This window comes from Cricetulus griseus, chromosome 8, assembly GCF_003668045.3.
Source record: "Cricetulus griseus strain 17A/GY chromosome 8, alternate assembly CriGri-PICRH-1.0, whole genome shotgun sequence".
NCBI lineage: Eukaryota > Metazoa > Chordata > Mammalia > Rodentia > Cricetidae > Cricetulus > Cricetulus griseus.
Window position 1 is genome coordinate 4,573,422 of NC_048601.1, and position 24,514 is coordinate 4,597,935.

At 46.8% G+C, this 24,514-nt stretch overlaps 1 protein-coding gene across 1 annotated transcript in view; it reads left to right on the plus strand.

Annotated features, from left to right (window-relative positions):
• Positions 1 to 24,514, plus strand: part of Bcat1 (branched chain amino acid transaminase 1) — a 76,218-nt gene that overhangs the window by 20,768 nt on the left and 30,936 nt on the right. The window contains exons 2-5 of the mRNA XM_027430146.2: positions 3,393 to 3,461; positions 11,304 to 11,504; positions 18,234 to 18,344; positions 20,023 to 20,142. Of these exons, the coding sequence (XP_027285947.1) occupies positions 3,393 to 3,461; positions 11,304 to 11,504; positions 18,234 to 18,344; positions 20,023 to 20,142 (501 nt within the window). The remainder of the gene's footprint in view (positions 1 to 3,392; positions 3,462 to 11,303; positions 11,505 to 18,233; positions 18,345 to 20,022; positions 20,143 to 24,514) is intronic.

The window sequence follows — 24,514 nt, forward strand, 5'->3', positions numbered from 1 at the left end:
TTGTTTTAGGAAGTTTCCATAGTCGTAGGTTTCCATGTGGCTTTTCAAATGGCCTTTAGTGTGATGTGTCCCTACCCATGGCCACTCTTTATGATACCATACTCTTCTGTTTCTTCTTCCCTGGAAGACCCGCTTTTTCTCCCTGGTCCTTTACAAGCTTCCCATCTGTGATTATTCACTGAAACAAATATTGAAAGCTTAAAAGCTGATATCCACACACAAAACATTCGATATCTGTCGTTTGGTGTCTTGGTTACCTCAAGATGGCTGTTTCTTGATCCATCCATTCATCTGCACATTTCATTTTCCTTAACGAGTGAATAATTTTCTTTGTGTAAACGTACCACATTTTATTATCTACTCATCACTTACTTGATGGGCATCTAGGCTGTTTCCAGTTGCTGGCTATAATGAATAGAGTGGCCAGGAGCGTGGATAAGATATCGGGCCTTTGGGTGTGTCCCCAAGAGGGCTGGAGCTGGGTCTTTAGGTAAACCAACTTTGAGCTTTTTGAAGAGTCGCCTGTGATAGGCATATCCTGGCCAGGTGACTCACAGGCCCAACTAGTGAAGTCTTTAGGGAGGAGAGAGTAGTATTTAAAGTTCTCATCTTTAGGGCGGATCAGAATTCCCTTCTCCTCCCTGGCTGAAGGCTGAATTTAGATTCCCTTCTATTGTTGATCAGGGCGGATCAGAATTCCCTTCTCCTCCCTGGCTGAAGGCTGAATTTAGATTCCCTTCTATTGTTGATCAGGAGGAAGTAGTTCTCCTTTAAAAGACCTCAACGGAGTTCTGATGCCTCTGCCTTTGCATACAGAACTGCAAACCCTCAATCGGGACAGCTGTGAAGCTTCCTTTCTAGTTTTACTTGGGAAACAGCAGGTGGGGTTCAAAGCTGGCCAGGGGGGTTGGCACCCACCCTCTATAGCTGCTGCTCTCTGCCCAGCTACTTAATGGCACGACTTTGAAACCAGGTGGATTTTAGCTGCCTTCTCCCCACAATGCAAGGCCAGCTCCCCATTTCAAGACCAGCTAGGTCAACCCGGTGCCCACTGTTAATTTCAGAACCAGGACACGCTGCCTTCAGGCTGACACTGACCAAGAATCCCTGGGACCATGGTGTACCTTAGTAACAATGAACAAATATGCCTCAATATTTAAAAAAAAAAAGTTAAGGAAAAATACATGTAAGAGAAATTCTTTGGGATGTTGGAAAAGGCAGGGTTTCCAACTTGGCGTGGAGAGCGGGTGGAGGGGACGAACGCTGTCCTACTCTCCCCGTTTCTTTACCAAACCTGGAAATATTTCTAAGCCTCTTTAGGCCCTCTATCTAACATTTCTGACAGTGGTAACCCACTGTCAGAAAAATGCCAAAGCAGTATGCTTGGTAGTTTTTAATTAATGTGTCCTGAGTGCCACTCAAGAGGCCAGCGGTATGGGATCCCTGGACCTGAGGGTGGTTGGTGGTGGACATGGGTGCTAGGAATCAAACTCTTAACTCGAGCCATCATTTCCAGCCCCTAACTCTGGTTTGTCTCGGAGACCGGGTCTCACTCTAGCTCAGGTTGGTCCCGAACTGGCAGCAGTCATCTTTCATCAGCCTGTCAAGTGCTAGGGTTAAAAGCGACAGCTAGCACGCTAGCAGGGACGCTGTTTGGCCTGAACAAGATAAACCTCAAGGAGGTTGCTTCCGAGGCTGTCACAGGCGTTGCGACGCAGAGCCCTGGAAAGCCAGATTCATGTTCTGAGGTTAGTCGGTGTCAGGCCAAAACACAGGCACAAATGCAGGTCCCCCGCTGCAAACCCTGTTCCTTTACCCCCCCGGGAGTCCCAGAGAAAGCCATTGTGATGTAAATGTGTCTCAGAGGACTCCCGAGTCTGCAGAGTTCTTGAGTAAAACGCCGGTGCTCAGCCCGGCGTGACTGCACGCACCCGCGACACGGAGATGCTGCAGCGTCTGCGGTCCTCCCTGTGCCGGGTGCTCGCCGGTGCCTCTCCATTCCGACCTGCAGTGCGGGTCACGCGGAGCAGCAGCTCCGGGCTCGCGGGATTCGCCGTGCGCCACGCACTCCCACGCACCCTCAGCTTCGTCATGGCCTGCTTGCCCCGGGCAACTGCAGCCCTGGCCCGCCAGGTACCCGCATGGCGAAGGGCGAGGGTGCGCCAGGACCAGCATCCCGCGAGGGACTCACTCGGGGGGGTTACAGCCGGAGGGTGCCACGAAGTTCTGGGGATCACCGCAGGGCGCCACGGGTCACGAGGGGATGAGGGGATGCCACGGGAGGCTCGGGGGTCGCCACGGAGGAAGTAGGGACTGGGAGGCTCAGGGTCGCGGCGGGGGTCGCCACGAGGGGACTCAGGGGTGGAGATGATTCATGGGTGCTTGCGGGTCGCCACCGGGGATTCAGGGGTTGCTAGTGTCTGCAGGGAATTCTGGGTTCGTCCTGGGGGTCTACACCGGGCATGCGGGGGTGTCCACTGAGGACATTACTGGGGACTGAGGCGTCACTGTGGGAACTCAGGGGTCGCCACTGGGAAAGCCAATGGGACTTGGGGAAACTCATGGTTTTTCACCGGGGACACAGGAGTCGTCGTCAGGGATGTTGGGGTCACTATCAGGGACGCGGAGAACTTGAGGGTCGCTACAGGGACTTGGGCACCACCAGGGATAGCAGGGATGTCACCAGGGGTGCGGGTGTCACAACCTGGAAAAGTGGAGGCTGAGGGAAAGCCTTCCCCACCCCAAAATATCCCACCTCAGCCTCTGCACGCTTGGACCGGTTCCTTCCCTCCTTCCCAATTATTTAGCAAATTAGGATCCAGCTCTTTTTGCATGCCTGCCTCCGAACTACGGTATCTTATTTATTTAATTGCCACCAGTATCAAGAGGTTTTGTTCTTCAAGTGTGAGGTTTTGGCCGCGCAGAAGCACCAGGGACCCTGCGGGTGGAGAAAATGGTTCCAGCCAGTCCGCGCCCCCTCGCACTTGAGGCAGCCTGCCTATTGTGCGCCTGTGATTGACAAGACCACGAGGCAGAGCGTGCTCGGGAGATTTTTTTTTTTCTTCCCCCTCTATAAAAGGCTTAAACCTTGTTCTAGACGACTCACTGGGACATTCGGGAGACAATTGCTTTCTTGTTCATTTCGGGTGAACCCTGACTCCTGGGTTGACCAGGAATTTAAGGAGCCCCTCCCTAAACTACTAGAAGATAAGCCAGACCTGGAGGGAGACGTTTGGGAAGCTGGGACATCAATCTGGCTGGAGCTGACCCGGGGTGTTGGAAGGTCCAGGCTTAGCTTTTCTGTCTTCTGTGATGGTGAGTCCCTTGATAAGGTTCCCGCGATGGCCCACTTGACTTTGCTTAATGGAGGTTTAATTATTTTTATTTTCTAGGACTGCAGTAATGGATGCTCGGCGCCCTTTGCTGCAGACAGAGGATCAGAAGTGGCTGAGACTTTTAGGGTAAGGCATCTGCAGGAGGGTAAATTGGGGGTAATGGGTTTCAGGTTGAGGTTGGGGGTGAGGCATTTTAACACACAGTTCTTGAATTTTAAATTACAGCCGGGAAGGAAAAAAGTCATTCGAGATTATCACCAGTCAGCAGAAAAAAAATTACCTGCTTGTTTTATTTTACTAATCCTACGTTTTATTGGAAAAGAGTCAATTGATGAATGGGAACATGAGTGTTTTGTGTGTGTGTGTGTGTGTGTGTGTGTGTGTGTGTGTGTGTGTGTGTGAGCTTAACCCTTCACTCTGCTTGTCCAAGAAAAAGGCATACAGTTCCGTGTTGCATTTTCTTTCCATCTGAATTGTGTGGTTTTTGTATGACATGGCCTCATGCTCACTGGGGAGTTATTCAAGGGACAAAGATACAGATCTCCTCAGGTCTTAACAGTACTTCATCCTTATTCACCAGCCGGCAGCCTGGAGGGGTTTGCAGGTCTTCATGGGTGCTTGGCTCTGCCACTTTGCTGGCTCTGATACCCATTGCCAATTGTCATCCATAGTACAGAATGTCCCTGTGAGCTCACATCCTGGCAGAGCTCAGAGAGGGGTTGAAACTTGGACTCATAAGTTTTGTACCACAGGAAACGCTCAGTGTGTGGGGACAGTGCTGGGGACAAGAAGGGGAAGCTGAATTCAAGATCTTAAGCCTTATGCTTACAACCATTTTGTTTTAAACCAAAATATAGTAAAACATGCTACAGTGAGCTGCTATGGGTTTTGTCTGTCATTTCTGGTGCACTAAAGTAATCCCCCGTAGCCCTAAGCAATAGGCTTAACTGCTAATCCGTATAGACTGCTTGGTAGCTTTGAAGACCTCCCTCTGTAGTCATTGGAGGTGGGGTTCAGTTCTTTCAGAAGGGCCTGCCCGGAATTCCACCCCTAGTACTCAGCTACAATACATGAGAAGCTTGGGATGGTCCTGGCTGTCCTGTAACTCCGTGCAAACCAGGCTGGGCTTGGACTCTTACTAACCTTTACAAAATAAAGGTTCAGTAAGCCAGTTTCTCAAAAGAAATTATTTTGGTTTTCAACTGAAGGGACTTAATACTTTTATATGAAGTATTTAATTCGAGATAAGTTCATAGTGAAATTGATGTGTTTGTTAACTGAAATTTGGTTGTGTGTGTTGATGCCCACCTGCTTGGCTTGTGTTCTTGGCAGGGCTTGAGACTGTATTGATAATCTGAGGAATAAAAATTATGGGTTTTATTGAAAGCCCAGTGCTGGCTGTTGAACCCAGGGCCCTTGCATACACTAAGCCAAGAGCCTCTGTTTTACTGACTCATGCTCTGAGCCTAGATCTTTGCTTCTGAGTTTTCTGTCTGTCCTCTCTGCCTTGGTCCCTTTCTTATTACTGTTCCTTTCCCATTGATGGGGTTTGGTTAAAGTGAGGGTAATGTTTTCTTTTTCTTTTTGGTTTTTTGAGACAGGGTTTCTCTGTGTAGCTTTGGAGTCTATCCTGGCACTCGCTCTGGAGACCAGGCTGGCCTGGAACTCATAGGGATCCACCTGCCTTGGTTGTTCAAAGGCTGGGAATAAAGGTGTTTACCAGCCCAGCCCATCTTTTTTGTTTGTTTGTTTTGCAAGCAGGGTAGCTCTGGCTATCCTGGCTGGCCTTGAACTCACAGGGATCTGGCCTGGAACTCACAGAGATCTGCTTGCCTCTGCCTCCTGAGTGCTGGGATTAAAGGCGTGCGCCACCAGCCCAGCCTGAGGGTAATGTTTTCTAGGTGGGCCCAGAGAGCAGCTTGTTTTGTTTTGTTTCTAAAATAAGCGAGTGCCCCTGGAGACCAGATGCATTTCATTCCCTGGAGCTGTAGTTACAGATGGTTGTGAGCCACTTGACATGGGTGATGGGAATCGAACCTGGGTCCTGGAGGAGCAGTCTGCACTCTAGCCGGTGAGCCATCCTCCAGCTCCCTTAGCTCATGCTTTTAAGGAGCTCTGTTTTTTTTTTTTTTTTTTTTTTTTTTTTTTTTTTTATTACCTCTGAGTCTTATACCAGGGTCCTCTTCGAAAGAGATTAGCTCTCTCCATCCTCTGATTGACCCCAAAGCTGTGGCTTTTCTTCCTCAGATTGCCTCAGATTCTTAGAAAGGGTCCGTCCATAAAGGCCCTGAGCGGATCAGGCATTCTTTCTCAGTGTAGGAGAAAGCTGTAGGATTCCATGCCTGCAATGTGATTGGTGCCGGCTGGGCTCCTGACACGTTTATTTTTGTTCCCAGTGCAGAGAAAGCCCTGACAGGCTCTGCAAGGAAAGTGTGCAAATGCTCCCTCACCATGGACATCAAATCAGAAAATTTTTTCCTCTTTTTTTAAATTAAAATATTTTCATGTGTGTAGCCCAGGCTGGCCTTGAACTCATAGGGATCCACCTGCCTTGGTTGTTCAAAGGCTGGGAATAAAGGTGTTTACCAGCCCAGCCCATCTTTTTTGTTTGTTTGTTTTGCAAGCAGGGTAGCTCTGGCTATCCTGGCTGGCCTTGAACTCACAGGGATCCACCAGCCTCTGCCTCCTGAGTGAGTGCTGGGATTATAGGTGTATACCACCACCTCCTGGCTCTGACACTTTCTTTTTTTTTTAAGGTTTATTTTTACTTTGTGTGTATGAGTGCTTTCCTCTCTGTGTGGAAGCGTATCACATGCAGGTCTGCTATCCACATAACCCTGACTAGGATGTCGGATCTTTTGGGCCATCCTTACGGATCATTGTAAGTCGTCACATGGGTGCTGGAATTAAACCAGGTCCACTGAAAGAGCAGCTGTGGTCTCAACTGCTGGGCCATGTCTTCAGACTCCACTGCCTGTGTCCCAATCTTTGCCTTTAACCCCAGCACTCAGGAGATAGATGCCCGATGCATTTCTGAGCTCAAGGCCAGCGAGGGCTGTATAGTGAGACCCTGTCTCAAAAAAGCCTTGATTTCCAGAATTGCAGAAATTTTCTCAAAGGAGTTTTGAGGTCTTGGTGAAATTATGAAGACCACGGAATTTTGTGTTACTTAGAAAATCCTCGGCCCAGTGCTTTCTTTTTGTTTAAATCTGGGTAAGGGGGGAGGGAGTCAGGGAAGACACTGTGGTTCTCACAAATAGAATGCCTGGAAATTTTATCATTCGAAATTTCAAATAGTATTTTAAAGTTAGAACATTGATTTTAATTTCTTTTTGATTTACTTATGTGTTTGTATGGATGTTGCTTTGTGTGCAATGTCTTCAGAGGCCAGAAGAAGGTGTTAGAAAGTCTTGGAGCCGAAGTTATTTATACTTACCTCTGAGCTGCTTGACCTTGCTAGGAACTGAACTCTGAACAATAAATAGCAAGCCCTCTTACCTGCTGAGCCCAGAAGAAACACCAACTTGGTCATAAATGTACTCTGTCTTTCACCATGGCCATTAAGTAGCTCTAGTGTTTTGGTCTAGCCTGGGGTGACCTGGTGGCCCTACCTCTGTTTTACTACTTTTTGCAATGCTGAGTGTTGAGCCCAGGACTTTACACAGTAGGCAGAGTTCTCTACCCTGAGCTACAGGACCTACTCTGGAAACATTTTAAGCAAAGGTTTCAGAATATACAATTATATAAACTGGACCAGGGTCATCTTAACATGGGGATTTGAGCTCAGATCTTCTTGCTTTCACAGCAAGTGTTTTTGTTTGTTTTGTTTTGTTTTGTTTTTTTCCCCCACTGAGCTGTCTCCCTTGTCCAACTGGGGAAAAATTTAAAAGTTATAAACTAGATCACATTTCAAAATGGACCTAGAACCAAGGGTGGCAGGGGTGGGGGTGGGTGGGGAGCTCAGTCTTATTTTGTTCAAAGTTTCCAACGTGAGTTTTAGCTGGTCAAAGTATGAACCACAAATTCTCTCCCGCTGATCTCCCAGGCTTGAGGGCTGGGGCCTGGAAAATCACTGGGCTGGAGGTTGGGAAGCCCAGCCAGGGAAGAGGAGAAGGACAAAACTCGGCATTGCTCAGTCTCTTTCACCTACATATCCTTAAGTGCTTCTCCAGCTGGCTTGCATGCTCAGCTGATAAACCACCAGGAAATAGAGGACAGTCTTGCTCTGCAGGCATCCCTGGTGATGGTCCCTCCCACAGGCTGGTGTTTGTAGCCTGTGCTGAGTGAGGCTTCCTGTGCCTGCTGAGATTATGGCAAACTGCATTCCTGGGAAGGAGACAGCAAAGGCCATGGTCTCAGCAAAACAGAGCCAGGGTCTCTGAGAGCTGGCCTGTGATTGGCGCCTAGGGGTGTAACAATCTATCCTGTTCCATCCCTTGCCTGGTTTTCCCAACTGCAGCTGTAGGACCTCTGTGACCCTTTCCTTCTCTCATTTCTCCTTGTATTCCTGCTGCAGGGTCTTTGCTATGCCCTGCTTGGTCCATCTGCCTGAAATGAATTAATCCTAGGTATGTAGACATCATGCCTGACCTATCAAGCCAAGACCAGTGTTCCCTTCCCTGCCGGTTCTCCTGAGTTACTTTAATTCTTCATAGCGTTTGTCACCCTTTGATCTAGTATTCTGGTTATTTATTCGTCTTCCCTTTGCTAGCAGCATGAGGACTTGATGTTTCTGGTGACCCACGGCATTATGGATAGAGTAGCTCGAAGCTACTGGGTTGGATGTGTGGATAACCCTGTGCTAACCTGTGTGTCTGTTGCTGGCCGATGGTGGCATTGCCCAGGAAGTAAGGGCTGGACCTCAGACAATCTCCATACATTATGTGCACTCCCTGAGCCACAATTCCTCTGCACTTAATGCTTATAAATAAATAACTTCTAAGAGAAGAGACAGTGAGGAGCAAAGCTAGAGGGACAAGGAGAAATGGGCACCTTCAATATTGGTGAGGCAAGGACAGAATTTTAAAATTATCCTAATTCAGATCATTATTGAAAAGTGGAAGTAAAGTTAATTTTTCTTTTTACACTTGAGAGCAACTTTATTAAAGTTCTAGAGAAAAATAGCAGGTTGGGGATGCTGTAAATCTTGGTAGCTGCCTGGAGGAGGTGGGTGGATAAGGGGAGGAGGGAAAGCCTGGCTGAAGAACCATGCACATTGCTGATTGTCATTTAAAAAGAAAGTCATGGCCATGGATGGCTTAGTGGCAAAAAAGGTTGCTGTGTACACCGGACACCATGTTTGGTCCCTGGAACCCATGGTGGAAGGAGAGAACCAACTCCCAAAAGTTTCCTTTGAGTGCCACACAGATGTTTCTGTGTGCTAAACACTCGTGCATATCATATGCATAATAAAAATTTAAACCTCCAAGGCCCATTGGCTGTGCAGTGTTTAAGGTGTGTCTGCAATTCAGTTTCGCCTACCTCTTCAGCCCTCACTGTCTGTCCATCTTCATCCTGTGCTGTCCTGTGTCTTCCTGTGGGAAGCCCTGGCTGCCGATACTCTTATTGCTAGAGCCCGGTGGGGCTGGGCATGTAGCCTGGTTGGTAGAGTTCTTGTCTAGGGTGCACCTCTTAGACCTGGGGTGATGGTGCACACCTGTAACTCTCAGGAGTCAGTGGCAGGATGATCCTCAGCTAGGCAGAGTTTTAAAGCCAGCCTGAGTGACAAGAGAGTCTGACAGGACACCTCCCTATCCCACCCCAGCCCTAAGTTTTCTCCTCCCTGAGATTTTTTTTTTTTTTCTGCTCTATAGATGTTCTCGAGTTAAGGATCAGAACTGTGGTGACATTGGCATTTGTGATGGTCAAACTGGCTTTGTGGAGAGTGGGGTTGTTTCATACCGCCCTTGTTTCTGTGTCCCCGAATAGGAGGGCTTTTGTTCACTGTCTTGTCCTCCCAGAACCCGAGGGCTTGTAACTGAGGCTCCATTCTTTGCTGGTCATCTTCAAAGAGGAGAGTGCTTCTTTGCTGCCCCGTGCATCTGGTGGAATTGGAGGCTTGTTCCTGGGATGCTCTGGGGAGATGAATGCAGCGTGGAGAGCGGTGGCTCACACCTTAAAGATGCTCCTGCCGCTGTGTGTTTCCTGGGGGATGCCCCTCCTTTCTGGAATGTTCCACTTGGGTCTGGCGGGAGTGGGGAGCAGACCCTCCCCTTCCTGCCTCTTAACACCTACCATGTTGGCACATCCCTTTGAAAGTCAAAGTCATTGCAGTGTTTGTGAGTTAGCCTTGCTGTGTAACCTCCAGTGGCCTGGTCCTCGCTATGTATATGTAGCCCAGGCTGGTTTCACGTTTGTGTCTCTTCCTCTTTGGCCTCTGATTGCTGGGATGACAGGTGCACACCACCACACTACTGCAGGGATTATTGATTTTTATAAAAAATATGTTTTTAGATTTATTCATTTATTTTATGTGTGTTTTTCCTTCACATGTGTGTATGTGCACCGCATACACATGTTGAAAGACCCCCAACTCAAGCCTAGCCTGATACCCCCCAGCATGTATTTAAAAATCACTCTGGGCACACACAGCTCTGGGACAAAGAACACATGAAATGGTCGGTCATGATGACCAGTCTCTGGAAATTGTTATCATTACTAGATTCCAAGGAATGTTATTGTCTTCAACAACTGTCTGGTTTCTAAAAATTGTTATGGGTTACCCTGCTCCAGAGCACCCAAGTTTTGAAAATAAGTATTAGTCACTCTGTTCCCAGAAAAACAACTCGCTGTCCCATGGCTTTGCAGGTGTAAAAACTAAGTTAACATTCCAAACCCCTCGTGGGCAAAATTGTAAGTTCAGTTCCCAACCAATCAGTAAATGACTCATGTATGTTATAGCTAATCAATATGTTGTCATACTCCTGCCTAGTGACCAAAAAGACATAAAAATTGCCTGTTTTGGAAACTCGGGACCGTTCTTTTCCCAGGGAACAACCCTAATATGTTGGAATAAAATCCTTTTGCTTTTGCACTGAACTTGTGTTCTGTGAGTGACTTTGTGGGGTGTGTCCCCCAGAGTTGGACTTCACTTTTGGGTGCAACAATGTGAACCACAATGTGGGTGCTGAGAATTGAACATGTATTCTCCGAAAGAGCAACAAGAGCTCTTTCCCACCGAGCCAACTTTAAGGCGGCTTTAAGACCATTGTTTTTTAAAATTTTCTTTAGTGCAGTAATTTATTGCGTTGTGTTGTATGGGGGGAGTGATGCGTGTGCCAGGGTGGTTGTGTGTGAGTCAGAGGACAACTTGTGGGAATTGGTTCTCTCCTCTTATCATGTGGGTCCCAGGGATCAAGCTCAGGTTATCAGGCTTGGCCGAAAGCCCCTTTACTCTCTGAGCCATCTTGCCAGCTCTGATGCAGATAGATATTATAAAGAAGTGACCGAACTCTGAGCACAGGTTTGGTTTGTTTGATTCTCACGGTGTTTCGCTGTTATAATTGGGTTGTTGTTGTTCGAGACTTGTTATTGTTTTGTTTTTTTAGACAAGATTGCTTATTTATTTATTTTTTTGTTTTGTTTTTTGTTTTTTTGAGACAGGGTTTCTCTGTGGCTTTGGAGGCTGTCCTGGAACTAGGCTGGTCTTGTAGACCAGACTGGTCTTGAACTCACAGAGATCCACCTGCCTCTGCCTCCTGAGTGCTGGGATTGTTGGTGAGCTTCTGACCTTCCTGTCTCCACCTCTTTCAGAGGTGCCGGGAGATTAAACTCAGGACCTCATGCATGCTCAGGGAGCATTCCAGCAGCTAAAGCAGGTCCTCAGGGCCCCGAGTGCTAAATTCTGTGCTAGCCGCAAACAGCAAGGGATGCCATTCATGTTTGGACCTTTGGACCATCTAGCCTGTGTGGTATGGTTCTGGTCCCTTTCCCTCACGGTGTTCATTTTTTTTTTTTTTTTTTCTACAGGCCAAAGACCTCATCATCACACCAGCCACTGTCTTAAAGGAAAAGCCAGACCCCGATACCCTGGTGTTTGGAGCTTCCTTTACTGACCACATGTTGATTGTAGAGTGGTCCTCAGCATCTGGATGGGAGAAGCCTCACATTAAACCCTTTGAAAACTTGTCTATACATCCTGCTGCCTCAGTTTTGCACTATGCTGTGGAAGTGAGTGTTGCCGAGCTGCTGGGGGCTGGGATTCCCCTTCTTACGATCCTCTCTGGGCTAGGACAGGCTCTTCTGTCTTTACTGAAGGTTGCCATAAATGTCTTCAAGTTTCTTCTGCACCACATGGATTGAGGATAAGTCTAAGAACTAGCTTTGCAGATTGCCTTGGTTTGTCTGTGATGCAAATTTTAAGAAAAGTATCTGTACACACACACACACACACACACACACACACACACACACACACTTAGAACTATATATAGAAAGGATAGTTAGGAAAATTAGAAGTCCAAGAGCCTACACTAAGCCAGGTGTGGTAGCCATGACTGTTATCTCAGCACTCAGCTAAGCTGGGTGGTGGGCGGCAGGTTCAGGGCTAGCCTAGACTATGCAGTTCGCTTCAGGCCAGCCCAGGCAGCCACAGAATGACACCTCAGAGAGCCCCAAAGCCATGAGCATTGCTATTTTCTTTTTTTTTTTTTCATTCATTTATTTAGTTCATAAATAAAGTCATGCACAATTATGATACAGAATACAGTATGTTCACAATGGCATGGCTAAATTAAACCAATTAACATGTTATATCACACATATCATTTTTGTTTTGAGAACACTTAAAGTATACTATCTCACAACTTTTAAAATATAGCATATTGTTATCAACCATATTTATCATGCTCTTAGCCGGCCGGTGGTGGCGCATGCCTTTAATCCCAGCACTTGGGAGGCAGAGGCAGGCGGATCTCTGAGTTCGAGATCAGCCTGGTCTACAAGAGCTAGTTCCAGGACAGCCTCCAAAGCCACAGAGAAACCCTGTCTCGAAAAACCAAAAAAAAAAAAAAGAGCTCGCATTGCTATTTTCTTAAGTTCCCTCTTTTTCTCAGATCTTTGAGTAACTGAGAAAGGTCATAGGACGAGACAGACGCCCATGCTAACTGCTGTGTTATAACCAGCCTGCGGGTTTGCCCATTAAGGGGTGGAATTGAATGAGTTCCTTCATGCTTGAGTGTTTAGAGAATCCCTTTCCTGGTCCTGTGCAGATACATAGTTAGCCAGGTGTGCAGAGCACTGCCTCATTCCCTTGGGCCTACATTTCATTTTATAGGATATCTTCTTCCAGAATATTGAAGGAGCTAGGGATAAACACTGATCTACCAAGGGCTTGAAAAATGACCCGAGAGAAAAATATCAATAGTCATGATAAAAGAACCATTTCTGAATATTGAATTCTAGTGCTGTACTTTTTTTTAGAGATCTTGTACTTTATATAGATTTTTTTTTTTTAAATTTGTGTTTAGAGTTTAGATTTTCCACCTTAACTTGGAATTCACTCACTTAACGATCTGAAGTAAGAAGCGTGTACATCAGTGTTCAGGGCTGGAGAGCCGGCTCCCTGGTTAGGAACCCTGGCTGCTCTAGCAGAGGACCTGGCTTTGGTCTCAGCACTTAGGTCAGGCAGCTCACAGCTCAAGCTCCAAGGAAGTCACACACCCTCAAGCACACAGACATGGACAGACATGTACACGTGTATACAAATAAAATATCCTGCCCGGCATTGGTGGCTCACGCCTTTAATCCCAGCACTCGGGAGGCAGAGGCAATCGGATCTCTGTGAGTTCGAGGCCAGCCTGGTCTCCAGAGTGAGTGGCAGGACAGCCTCCAAAGCTACTCGGAGAAACCCTGTCTCGAAAAACAAAAAACAAAACAAATAAAATAACCTTAAAGAAAAAGGGTAAATGTTTCAAATTGAAGTTAAAATTCAGGGTCTAGAGGCAGACAGGGACAGGGCTGCGTTCTAGCTCAGGTGCTCCTGGAGGTTTGTGGAGCTTGGGAAGTAAAGTCAGTTATGATTTAATCCTTTTGTTTAAGATGGATAGTGATATTGCCTTTAATTATTTGTTTATTTTGTGTGGCGGGGGGCATTACTCGTCTACATGTGGACACCAGAGGACAACTCGCTGTCCTTTCCTAAGTGGGCGTCTGTGCTTGTGCTGGGAGCGTCAGGCTCTGCAGTAAGACCCTCACTTCACTTAATAAGCCTGCCCACCCACCTGTAGAGCAGATCTGTGCTTTCTCACCCTTCCTAATGCTGTAACCCTTTAACACAGTTCCTCATGTTGTGGTGACCCCCCCCAACAAAACAAAACAAAATTATTTTGTTGCTATTCCATAACTAATCATAATGTAAATATCTGATATATGGGTTATGTGTTGTGTGACCCCTGTGAAAGGGTCATTCACCCCCAGAGGGTCTCCACCCACAGTTTGAGAAGCACTGATATAGAGCCATGCCTGATGCCAAGGAGACTGTGTGTAATGACCTATTCTACAGTCCAAAGAACGGCCCATGCGCTCTCTTTGGAGTGAGTGACTTAGGAATACAGCAAACACAAGGTAAAAGAATGAATAGCAAGTAGCAACTACAAAGGCTCAGCAGACAGAGCAAGCATGCTCATCAGGCTGTGGGGCTCGTAGCTTAGGGTAAAACCAAATACTACTGTTCTAAAAAAAAAATGTGGCAATGAAGTGACTCATCCTCTCAGAGAAGCTTCCTCTCGCAGCAGATGGGAGCAAAGACCCACAGCAGACATTGTGCAGAGAGTGAGAGACCTTGGAACACTCAGCCCTGAATGGAATGCCTCCATCACATCCCCTCTGGAGCTCAGGCAACACCCGCCTTACACCCTTATGCTCGCTGAAAAGCAGGCACAAAGAGTATAAGAGGGCCGGGCATTAGTGGCGCACGCCTGTAATCCCAGCACTTGGGAGAAAAAGACCCTAAACTCAACATGAGTGGATCTCATATGAACTCACAGAGGCTGAGCAGTGTGCACAGTGCCTGCACGGGTCTGCAACCAGGTCGTCTGTGCTTATATGGTGGCTCCCAGTTTAGTGTTTTTTATGAAATTCCTGGGTGTGTGCACAAGTGGGTCCCTGATTCTTGTGCCTTCATGTGGGCCCTGCTGTTGCTTTTGTCCAGTTCCAATGTGGTGTTATTTGTTTTATCTTGCTATAGTTTGTTATCAGTTGGAAGCCTGTTTTCTAATGAGAGACAGAAAGGAAGGTGAGGTGAGGGGAACTGGGAGGAGCAGAGGAAAGAAAAATTGTAGATCAGGATATATTATGTGAGAAAAAAATCTATTTTCAATAAAAGAAAAAAAAAAAAGAGCTATATTGGGGGGGGGATGCAGCTCAGCCTGTAGGCTTCTCCTCCAGCACACGGGAAGCTCTGGCTTGTAGCATCACACTCTTGTGTAAATACCCATACTGTGACCTGTGACCAGCCTTGATGGAGACCTGGTGAGGGAGCCCACTGAAGCAGACAATGACGCAGGGTCACTTGGGCAGGGAGTGTTGGGGAAGTACATACTTGGAATTCAACCTAGAAAGGAAGCTTGTGGCCCAGGTGTAGCATGGCTCTTGGCCTTTTGCCTGCTTGCCCAGGAAGGTCATAGCTGTGGGGTGTGGTTACTAGGGTCTGAGGGCTTCAGTGGTTCATTTACAAGTCCCTGAAGCAGTAGTTTTCCATTACACGTCCTTGTCAGGGCTTCCAGGTGACTCTTTTTTCTTCTCCTGGGGATGTCCTTGTGCATGGAGGCAGGCTTGTGAGGTGTGAAACCCAGCTGTGGTCCAAAGGCAGCAAGAGGTGGTCTATTCTGAGCCAAACAGTGGCCATGGCCTGGACACATGGAGTCAGGTTGCCCTGAATGACATGGCCCACTGGGGCAGTGGTCACATAAAAATTTTATAGTCACAGAATAAGTCATCAGTCAACGCACTTAGGGAATGTACTGCTGGGGGTGTTAGTCAGTGCGTATGTGAAGTGTACTGATTGTGACATCAGGGAGCAGGTTAAGTCAAGCAGTAAGTCCTGCTGTCTGACAATGTTCTTTTAGCTTCTGGTTCTTGATCTACTTGATGGTCAGAAGAATGTGAATAATTCATCACTATGGAGATTAAAGATAACTCAGGATGATTTGGGCTCTGGGTCTGCAATATTTCAATTCTTCACAGTTAAGGAATGTTCTTGTTGTGCTCAAATTCTGAACCCCCAAATCACCAAGATACCCATTCCGATGCAAAAGCAAAGAGTCTTTTATTATTAATGAGTTAACTGCATTAACGCAGGCCCTTTGTCAGTCCAACACAGCGGTTGGCATGAGAAGGATCTCAAGGGGGTTCGAAGCAGGGAATTTATTGTGAGGCGCAAGCTTGGGGAGTGTCTAGGGGTCCACAACAGTCTCAGGACTGCTGTGCTTCCGGGCTTGGATGACCTGTCCTGTGTTGATTGGTTAGCTGGTAGTTATGGCCTATATGCCCTCCCAGGGTGGTTGCTATGCTCTGCACATCACTGTTATGCCACTTTTACCATAAAGCACATCCAGAGTCCGCCAGCTAACTTCTGATTGGTTCCTTGCCATGTGGAGGGTATCTGACCTAGGGCAAATCCTGAAAGGTCAGAAGGCTGGAAACTAACCACATATTGCTGAGTCAGGGACCTTTGTCTTGCTAAGTCTTTTCTGCAGCCTGTTATGGCTGCCAAAGCAGGCGGCTTGGTGAGGATCTGGTCCCTTCATTCTGTGGAACCTTCAGTCTAATGTCCCCTTTTCAGAGAACTTCAGTCCCCCTCAACCTGCCCCCCCCCCGTGTGTGTGTGTGTGTGTGTGTGTGAGAGAGAGAGAGAGAGAGAGAGAGAGAGAGAGAGAGAGAGAGAGAGACAGAGAGACAGAGAAACAGAGAGACAGAGAGAATCTGTCACTTGTTAGGTAGGCACTGTCCACCTTGCTCTCTATTATAGGGACTCATTGACTTGGGACTAAGTAGGCTTGGCTGGCCATCCTGCAAACCCTAGGGATCTGTCTGTCCCTCCAGCTGCCATTACCAGTCTTAATCACCATGCCTAGCTTTGATTTATGTGGATTCTAGGACTTGAACTCAGGTTATCATGTTTGTGTGTATCTATGTGAACATGTGTGTGTGTGTGTGGGGGGGGTGAGATTGCCATGGTGTCCCTGTGGAGGTCAGAGGACAGCCCCCAGGAGTCTTCTCTTCACATAGGTTCCGGGTATGAACTCAGGGTTGTTGGGCTTGGAGGCAATCATCTTTAGCTGTTGAGCCATCTTGTCCACTTACTATTATTTTTTGAATACCAATTCTCCAGTAAACATCATTTTGATATTCTATTCTGTATGATGAAGCAGCTACTTCACCCCTTACTTTGTTGTGCTGTAGTACTGTAGCCTTTGGGGAAAGCAGTCTTGCCTTGGCTGGGAATTTGTGAACCAAACTGGTCACGTTTTTTCAGGGACACTGTTTTTACTTGAAAGGAAAATGATATAATTTCACTGATTTGGGCATTTAGCAGATGTTACTTTTTTTTTTTTTTTTTTTTTTTTTGGTTTTTCGAGACAGGGTTTCTCTGTGGCTTTGAAGGCTGTCCTGGAACTAGTTCTTGTAGACCAGGCTGGTCTCGAACTCACAGAGATCCGCCTGCCTCTGCCTCCCAAGTGCTGGGACTAAAGGCATGTGCCACCATCGCCCGGCGCAGATGTTACTTTGAAGAAGAAATTAAATGGCTCTATCATTCCAAGTAAAGTGAAAGGGAACATTTGTTACCAGTGGTTACATTGTTGCTGAAGGGAGCATTTGTTACCAGCAGTTACATTCTTGCTGAAGGGATTACTGGGGTTTTGAGGGCTAAGAATGTAGCCAATTGGTAGCATAGATGCTTGCTTGCATGCCCAGCGCCCTGGGATCAGTATTTGGTACTAAGAAAGAGGGACCAGAGAGATGGCCCAGTGGTTAAATATACTTCCTGCCTGGGAGAGGACCCAGGTTCTTAATGGTTCACAACCACCTATAACTTTGTTCCAGGAGACCAGTTACCCTCTTCTGGCCTCTGAACATAGTAGGCATACACACAGTGTGCACACGTACGTGTGGACAACACTCACATACATTAAATAAATTGAGAAAAGGAGGTGGATGGAAGAAATTAACTAGAATTTTCTGTCAGCTTGATCACTTTGAGCTCTTAGCAGGCTGTTGATGTCAGTCTTTGGAGGCTGGCTCTCCTACGTTTCCCAAATCACTGAACATTAGATTGCTACATGGATAAAGATATTTTTAAGGGTGAAGTCTCCTCTGAGGGTGTCTCAGTGTTCTGGATTAACCTGAACAAGCCTCTGGCCTTCTTTCTTCATTTCCTTCAGGTGAGATGGGACTTCCAGGTTGTCCTACTGTGAGCCTGGACAGCAGTGGGAGGCAGTGGTCACCCTGTTGTGGGAGCACACCTTCAACCATTCAGGCAATGCTTGGCATGTGTGTGATTTAAGTCCCCATCAGGTGGTAAGGTGGGCAGAGCAGTCTTTCATGAGTGGGACCGTGAGAAAGGACTGTCTCTAAAAACTAGACCACAGTTGGTTTCCCCTCCCCCCACCTCCCCCTCTCTTCTTCTCCCCTTCCACCTCTCCCTTCCTCAGCCTGCCTAAGGTGCACACTCAGCTTCTGGCCACAAGCGGGTGGGAGTAGTATCAGTTTGTTTTGGATCTTCCCTTCCTGATAGCATCGGGTCGAGTACGGAAAGGAACCATTGCCTCTCCCTCCCACCTTGATTGCAGTTACTTTGCATGTTTTGTCAAATGATTCATCTCAAGTGAGGCCGAGGGCAGCAATTTCACCACTAAGATTGTCTCCAGCCGCCTTCTGACACCTTTCTCTTTTCCTCAGCTGTTTGAAGGCTTGAAGGCTTTTCGAGGAGTTGATAATAAGATCCGATTGTTTCGACCTGACCTCAACATGAGGAGGATGTGCCGATCTGCTGTGAGGACCACTTTGCCGGTATGCATGTTTGTGTGCCCTTCAATTTCATGAGTTATTCCGATCTTTCATCAACAGAAGACAACAAAAATCTTTCCTGAATAATTGCATCAGGTTTTTAATAAACTGTACGAATGCCAACTTTATCTGTGAAATACCCTTCAATTAAAGGTCAGAGGACACCTTGCAAGAGTCGGTTCTCTTGACCACATGGGTTGATGGCAAGTGTCTTAACCTGCTGAGCCATCTTAAGACTTTTATTGTAAATTTCAGTGCCTTTGAATAGAGAAGAAAATTAAAAGCATCCCGGGGAGAGTAAATCATTTATTGAAGTTCACCCAGGAGGGCAAGAAAGTGGGCGGAGGTTCCTTTGATTTCCCAGCCCAAGTATTCATGGAATTGTTTAAACTTCCATCTCTGGCCAGCTGCACCCAAGACCTGACTTGTTGACATGAGTTAGCAGCGTAGCTGGTCATCCTAGTTTCTGGCATCCTTTCGCTATGATCAGGGATAAAGGTCACTCTTCAGCTACTGTGTGGTGCTGTTCCTCCTTGTGCAAATCGTCATATCTCTGCAAGTGTCTCTCTCTGCGAGGAAATTGCTTGCCATTTTACAAAGCATGTTTGTCACCTGTGGGACAGGAAGGCATCCCCTGAGGATGTTGTAACATGCACTGGTGCCGTCCTCACTGGTGTCTGGCTAGCAGCTTATGGTCTTGAAAAACCAGGAGTCCTTAAGTTTCAAACAGGCAAAATTTGCCTTCAGGGTTTGTGTTTTATGTTTCCCGGGTAATAAGTTGCTTTGAACCTTGAGGTTGCAGATATCATCTATTTTAAAAAACAGAAGTCATGATGTTTTGTTATACTTGTTCATAATATCCAGTTATAGTCAAGACTGTAAGAGGTCACAGGTGCCAATTTTTAAATAGAAGTCATAATATTTTGTTATATTTTACTTTAAAATCCAGTTATAATTGATTTAGGGGTTTGATAAGGGATCACAGATATCCATTTTAAAATAAAATCATAATTTGTTACATTTGAGTATAAAACCTAATCATAACTGATGTGGGGGTGTGGTAAATAGGGATCTAATTTCTTTATCAAAAATCTCACTTATTTGTTTCTTTGGGGGGAGGGAGGCAGGTATGGAATTCAGAAGACAACTTTGCTTTCTCTCTATCCTGTGGGTTCTGGGGATAAATTGGATGATCAGGCTTGGTGACACATGCCTTTACATGCTGAGCCATCTTGAAGCCTTAGGGGACCCATTTTTTTTTTTTTTTTTTTTTGAGACATGGTTTCTCTGTATTGCTTTGGAGGCAACTCGCTCTGTAGACCAGGCTGGCCTTAATCTCACAGAGATCCACCTGCCTCTGCCTCCCAAGTGCTGGGATTAAAGGTGTGCACCACCAATGCCCTACCAGGGGACCTAATTTTTGATTTTTGTATGAATAACTCATACTTGCATAATTTTTTATTTATTTTGCTGAAAGGATTCACAGATTTTTTTTTTTTTTTTTTTTTTTGCGTTTATTACAGATACGTCTCATGTTGGGGGGGAAATGAATGAAAGTTTCTTGTTGTTTAAGGAGCCAGTTGAGACTAATATGGGAACAACTGAGTTCCTGTCAGTTCTCTATTGGAAAGTGCACATTTGTGTCCTTTGTTGGCATTCATTAGGGACTCTGTCTCTTCAGGTGTTTGACCAGGAGGAGCTTCTAGAATGCATTCGGCAGCTTATACAGATAGACCAAGAGTGGGTTCCGTACTCCACCTCTGCCAGTCTGTATATCCGCCCCACGTTTATTGGAACTGAGGTAAGCCTGGCTCTATTTGGGGGAAGGTTTTTATGATTTAAAAAGCCTTTTAAAAATTGTGTTATTTATTTTGTGTGTGTACATGTGTACATGAGTGGGCAAGTGTGTGGCACAGTGTGTGTGTAGGTCAGAGACCGTCTTGGGAGCTGGTTCTGAAGGGACCCTTATGAGCACAAGACACTTCAAGACCAAGTTCTCAGCACAAAGGGGATTTATTTGCCCCAGAAGGGCAAAGGGCAGGTGTATGAGGGGGAAAGGAAGAGGAACATTTGTCCTGGGCTGGTATGGGGACGCAAAGGACTGCATTTGGATAGAGAGGAGACAGACATGACCCTGTTAGACCCCCGGAAAACTCAGGCCTCTGGGGTCCCAGCCCAGGACCGTGGTCACCCCAACCAGGCGGATTCGAAAACTTGCTGCAAACTGCATGAGGCTTTATTGTTGTTTAATGAGCTAACCCCATGTTAGCTCGGGTCTTTCACCCACCCGCCATGGCGGATGGCTAGGAAAGACAGCTAGAAGGGGCTGCATAGAGATCTTGTAGGGCAGCGTAAGGGGAGTGTCTAGGGGTACGCACAGGCTCAGGATTGGTGTGCCTCCAGGCTTGGAGGGCTTGCCCTGTGTTGATTGGCCAACTGGTTGTTATGTCCCATAGGCCCTCCCAGGGTGGTTGCTATTCTCTGCTCGTCATTGCTGTGCTCTTGTCCGTAAAGCACACCCAGAGCTGTAAAGCATAGCACCACCAGCTAACTTCTGATTGGTTCCTTGCCACGAGGCAGGCATCTGACTTCTAGTGACTAGGACAAGGTCATGGCAAGCTTGTGTTACTGTTATGGCTGCCGAAATGGGGAGCTGGTCCCTTCAACCTATAGGCAAATGATAGTTTATAAGGTGAAATGGGAAGCCATGTGTTAGGATGAGATGTTTAATTTTAATTGGGTATGTTAATTAGGTGAGCCAAAAGGGAGCTTTTGATTGCTGGACTTCAATACTTGGGTAACTGGACCTTGGTGGCCAGCCTCAGGAGGAGGAAGTGCCAAATGAGGGAATAGACCTTGGTGGCTAGTTTTAGGAATGTAATCTAATGGTTTTTAGCAAGGGAGGGGATGGAGGAGAAGGGCAAGGCCTACCAGAGCCATGTTTGCTGCACTCCAGCCAGCTAGTTACCTCAGGTTCTTTTCTTCTACTATGTGGGTTCTGGGGCTGTAATGTGGGTGCTTATGCTTGGCAGCAAGTGCCTTCCTTCTCACTGAGCCATCTTGTGTCTCCCCAAATGTCATTTCACACTGCTGGAGACTGAAGCTGGGGTCTTGCATATTTGGCTGAGCAGTGTTGCTCAGCTTAGCCTCCAGCCTGTTTCTTTCTTAAAGCTTTTAGTAAGTAGTTTGAATGACAATCCCCCTGCTGCCCCCCCCCATTTACCCTGACCCCATCCCTATCCCCTCCCCCCAGTCCCAGTGTCATTCCTGGCTCTCTTCACCCTCCCAATTGTCAAGGCCATCTCTCCTGTGAAACATGAGATAGCAGATAGTTTTGGTTTGGTTTGGGTGACAGTTTGTCACCATCGAATGGTAACTGTAGGCAGCTCACTCAGGATTAACAGAAGGAAAGGCATGGGGATGCCTGCCCTCCCTCAGTGAAGACTGATTACTGGTCTGGAGCCTGAGGTTGTGTGCCTCCCTTGTGGCAGACTTCCCCCAACTCAGTCTTCCTGACGCCTCATGTCCTCCTCTCCCCTCCTCTTTCTCCTCCCTTTCTCCCCCCTTATTTATTGATTGATTTGTTTTTCAAGACAAGGTTTCTCTGGCTGGCCTGGAACTCACATTGTAGACCAGGCTGGCCTTGAACTCACTGATATCCACCTGCCTCTGTCTCCCAAATGCCGGGGATTAAAGGTGTGTGCCACCACCTCCTGGTGCCAGTCCCACATTTTTGGTTTTGTAGATCAGGCTAGCCTCAAGAACTCAAAGAGATACACCCACCTCCCGAGTGCTGGGATTAAAGGCATGCATCACCAACACCCAAACAGTCCCACATTTTTAAAGAAGATAAATGTATTGCAGATGGTTTCCCTATCTGTTCCGGGCATCTTTGAGAAACAAGCATTTAATTGTTTTCAGATTCATTCCTTTTATCATAGGTGTGTTTACCTGTATGTATGTGTGTGTACCACGTGTGTGCTTGGTTCTCCATGAGGTCAGAAGAGGACTTTGGATCTTCTGGAACTGGGTGGGTGTAAACCACTATATTTATTGGTTCTGGGAGCCAAATGTAGGTCCTTTGAGACAGGGTTTCTCTGTGTAGCCTGGCTGTCCTGGCACTTGCTCTGGAGACCAGGTTGGCCTTGAACTCAGAGTTCTCCTGCCTCTGCCTCCCGAGTGCTGGGATTAAAAAAAGCATGTACCACCACACGTCTCCTATAGCTTGGATTCTTAATCTTCCTGCAGTTGCTGGGGTAGCAGGCATGGGGAACCCACCTTACTCAAGCATTTTATTTTAGTATAAAGTTATTGTTTTCATTCTGTGGGTTTTGTTTTTTATGTTTTGAAGGTTTCCTCACTTGGTACTTCTTCTATTTTAAAGTGTTTTTTCATTTAAACACCATCCATATGGATGTGGACTTTGTGTTGAAGAACTCATTTTCCTCCATGTAGACACCAAGTTGTCCAATCGATCCCCAGGTACTGGCTGGCCTGGTTTTCCACACTGATTTCCGTGCCTGCTCACAACACATCAGGTTTTCATTGAGAAAGTCAATGGGCTTTCTACCCATGTCTGCTCCTCAAAATCCTGAGTGTGGTTTCTTGACACTTGTGCATTGCTACCAGCCTTCCTTTCGGTGCTGTGCCTTGTTTACCTGACTCAGTGTCCTTGCCCTCTCTCTCTCTCTCTCTCTCTCTCTCTCTCTCACACACACACACACACACACACACACACACACACACACACACTTAGCTCTGGTTATTGGCCTCTTTGAAGACTCTTAACTGTAGAAGTTAGTATGGGGCTTGTCCTTTTGTTGATAAAACTTTTCCTGGGAGAAGTCTACTTAGCCCCGATGGGGAACCCATGACAGACTGAAGTACAGAGACCACAGAAATACAACTTGGTGAACTAATGAGTTTTATTGTCATTCTTTCCAAGTATATGGGTGAGGGTTACTTACCAGGGCAGAAATGACTCAAAGACAGATGTGTTACTAAATCCCATCCAGCACAGGTGACAGCTCACAGGAAGCAGGGAGCCTGGGACGCAGCGCGGTCTGCAGGCAGTGTCTCTTCCACATGATTTAGTTGGTCTACATTTCCCCCAGGCAGCTGGTCTGGTCTGAGTTTACACTGCAGTCTGTCTTGTCTGCCTGTTGTCTTTGTAGCTTAGCTTTTATTGCTTACTCTGGCAGGGACCAGCCTAGTGAATCTAGTCAGCTTTAGGGACTTCCTGAGCTATTTTGAGTTGTTTACTTATTGCTAAAGGAGCTTCCTTGAAGGATAGAATGTTTCAATCTTGGAGGAAACTGTTACAAATACCTTATTTGTTCTTTATTATATTTACCTTGAGACAAGGCCTCATGTATTCCCACTAGTCTAGAATTTACCTTTAGTAGACCAGCTTGGCCTCAAAATTACCATGATCCTATTGGGTCAGCTTCCTCAGTGCTGGGTGCAGGCTTGAGTCACATTGCTTGCCTTTTTGTTGTTGTTGTTTTCTTTTTGAGGGTCAGGGTGTCACCCTCTCTCCCTGGCCAACCTCTTTCTGTGAGTGGGGTTGCAAGCATGCATCATCCATGCTCACATCCTGCTCCTTGTTTGCTTTCTGTTCTTCCCACAGCACAGTGCTGGAGCCAGTGTGTGGGATGGCAAGGTGAGAGCTGCCTGAGGAGACTCTTAGTGCCATGAGCCATCTGGTGCTGTGCCGCCCTGTAGCTCAGAGCAGACCCCAGCAGCTCTCTCTGTAACAGGCAGACAGAAAATATCTTTGGTTTTGCGGGCCACTCAGCCACTAAGCTCTGCCCTGTCAGAGGAAAACGAACAAACACATCCCATCCCACTGGAAAGGAAGGAGCAGGCTGACAGCTGTGTGTAGGGGAAGCTATAGCCACGCCTTCTTAGGGGCTGGCTACAGGTGTGCCTGGTTATAGCTGTGTCAGGGTGTGAGTGACATTTTCTGTGGTGACATGTGTTCTCCTCCTCTTGACTATTTCCCAGAGTTCCCGTGTACTTGACCACATGGACATTTCTGCTTAGGACTGATTTTTAAATTTACCAACCCGTGTGTCTCAGGTCCTTACATCATGATCTGTCTTCTCCTAAGTGCTCATTTTCACAGTTTGAACACAGAGTGTCCAGTGCTGGGACCATATCCCCTGACATTT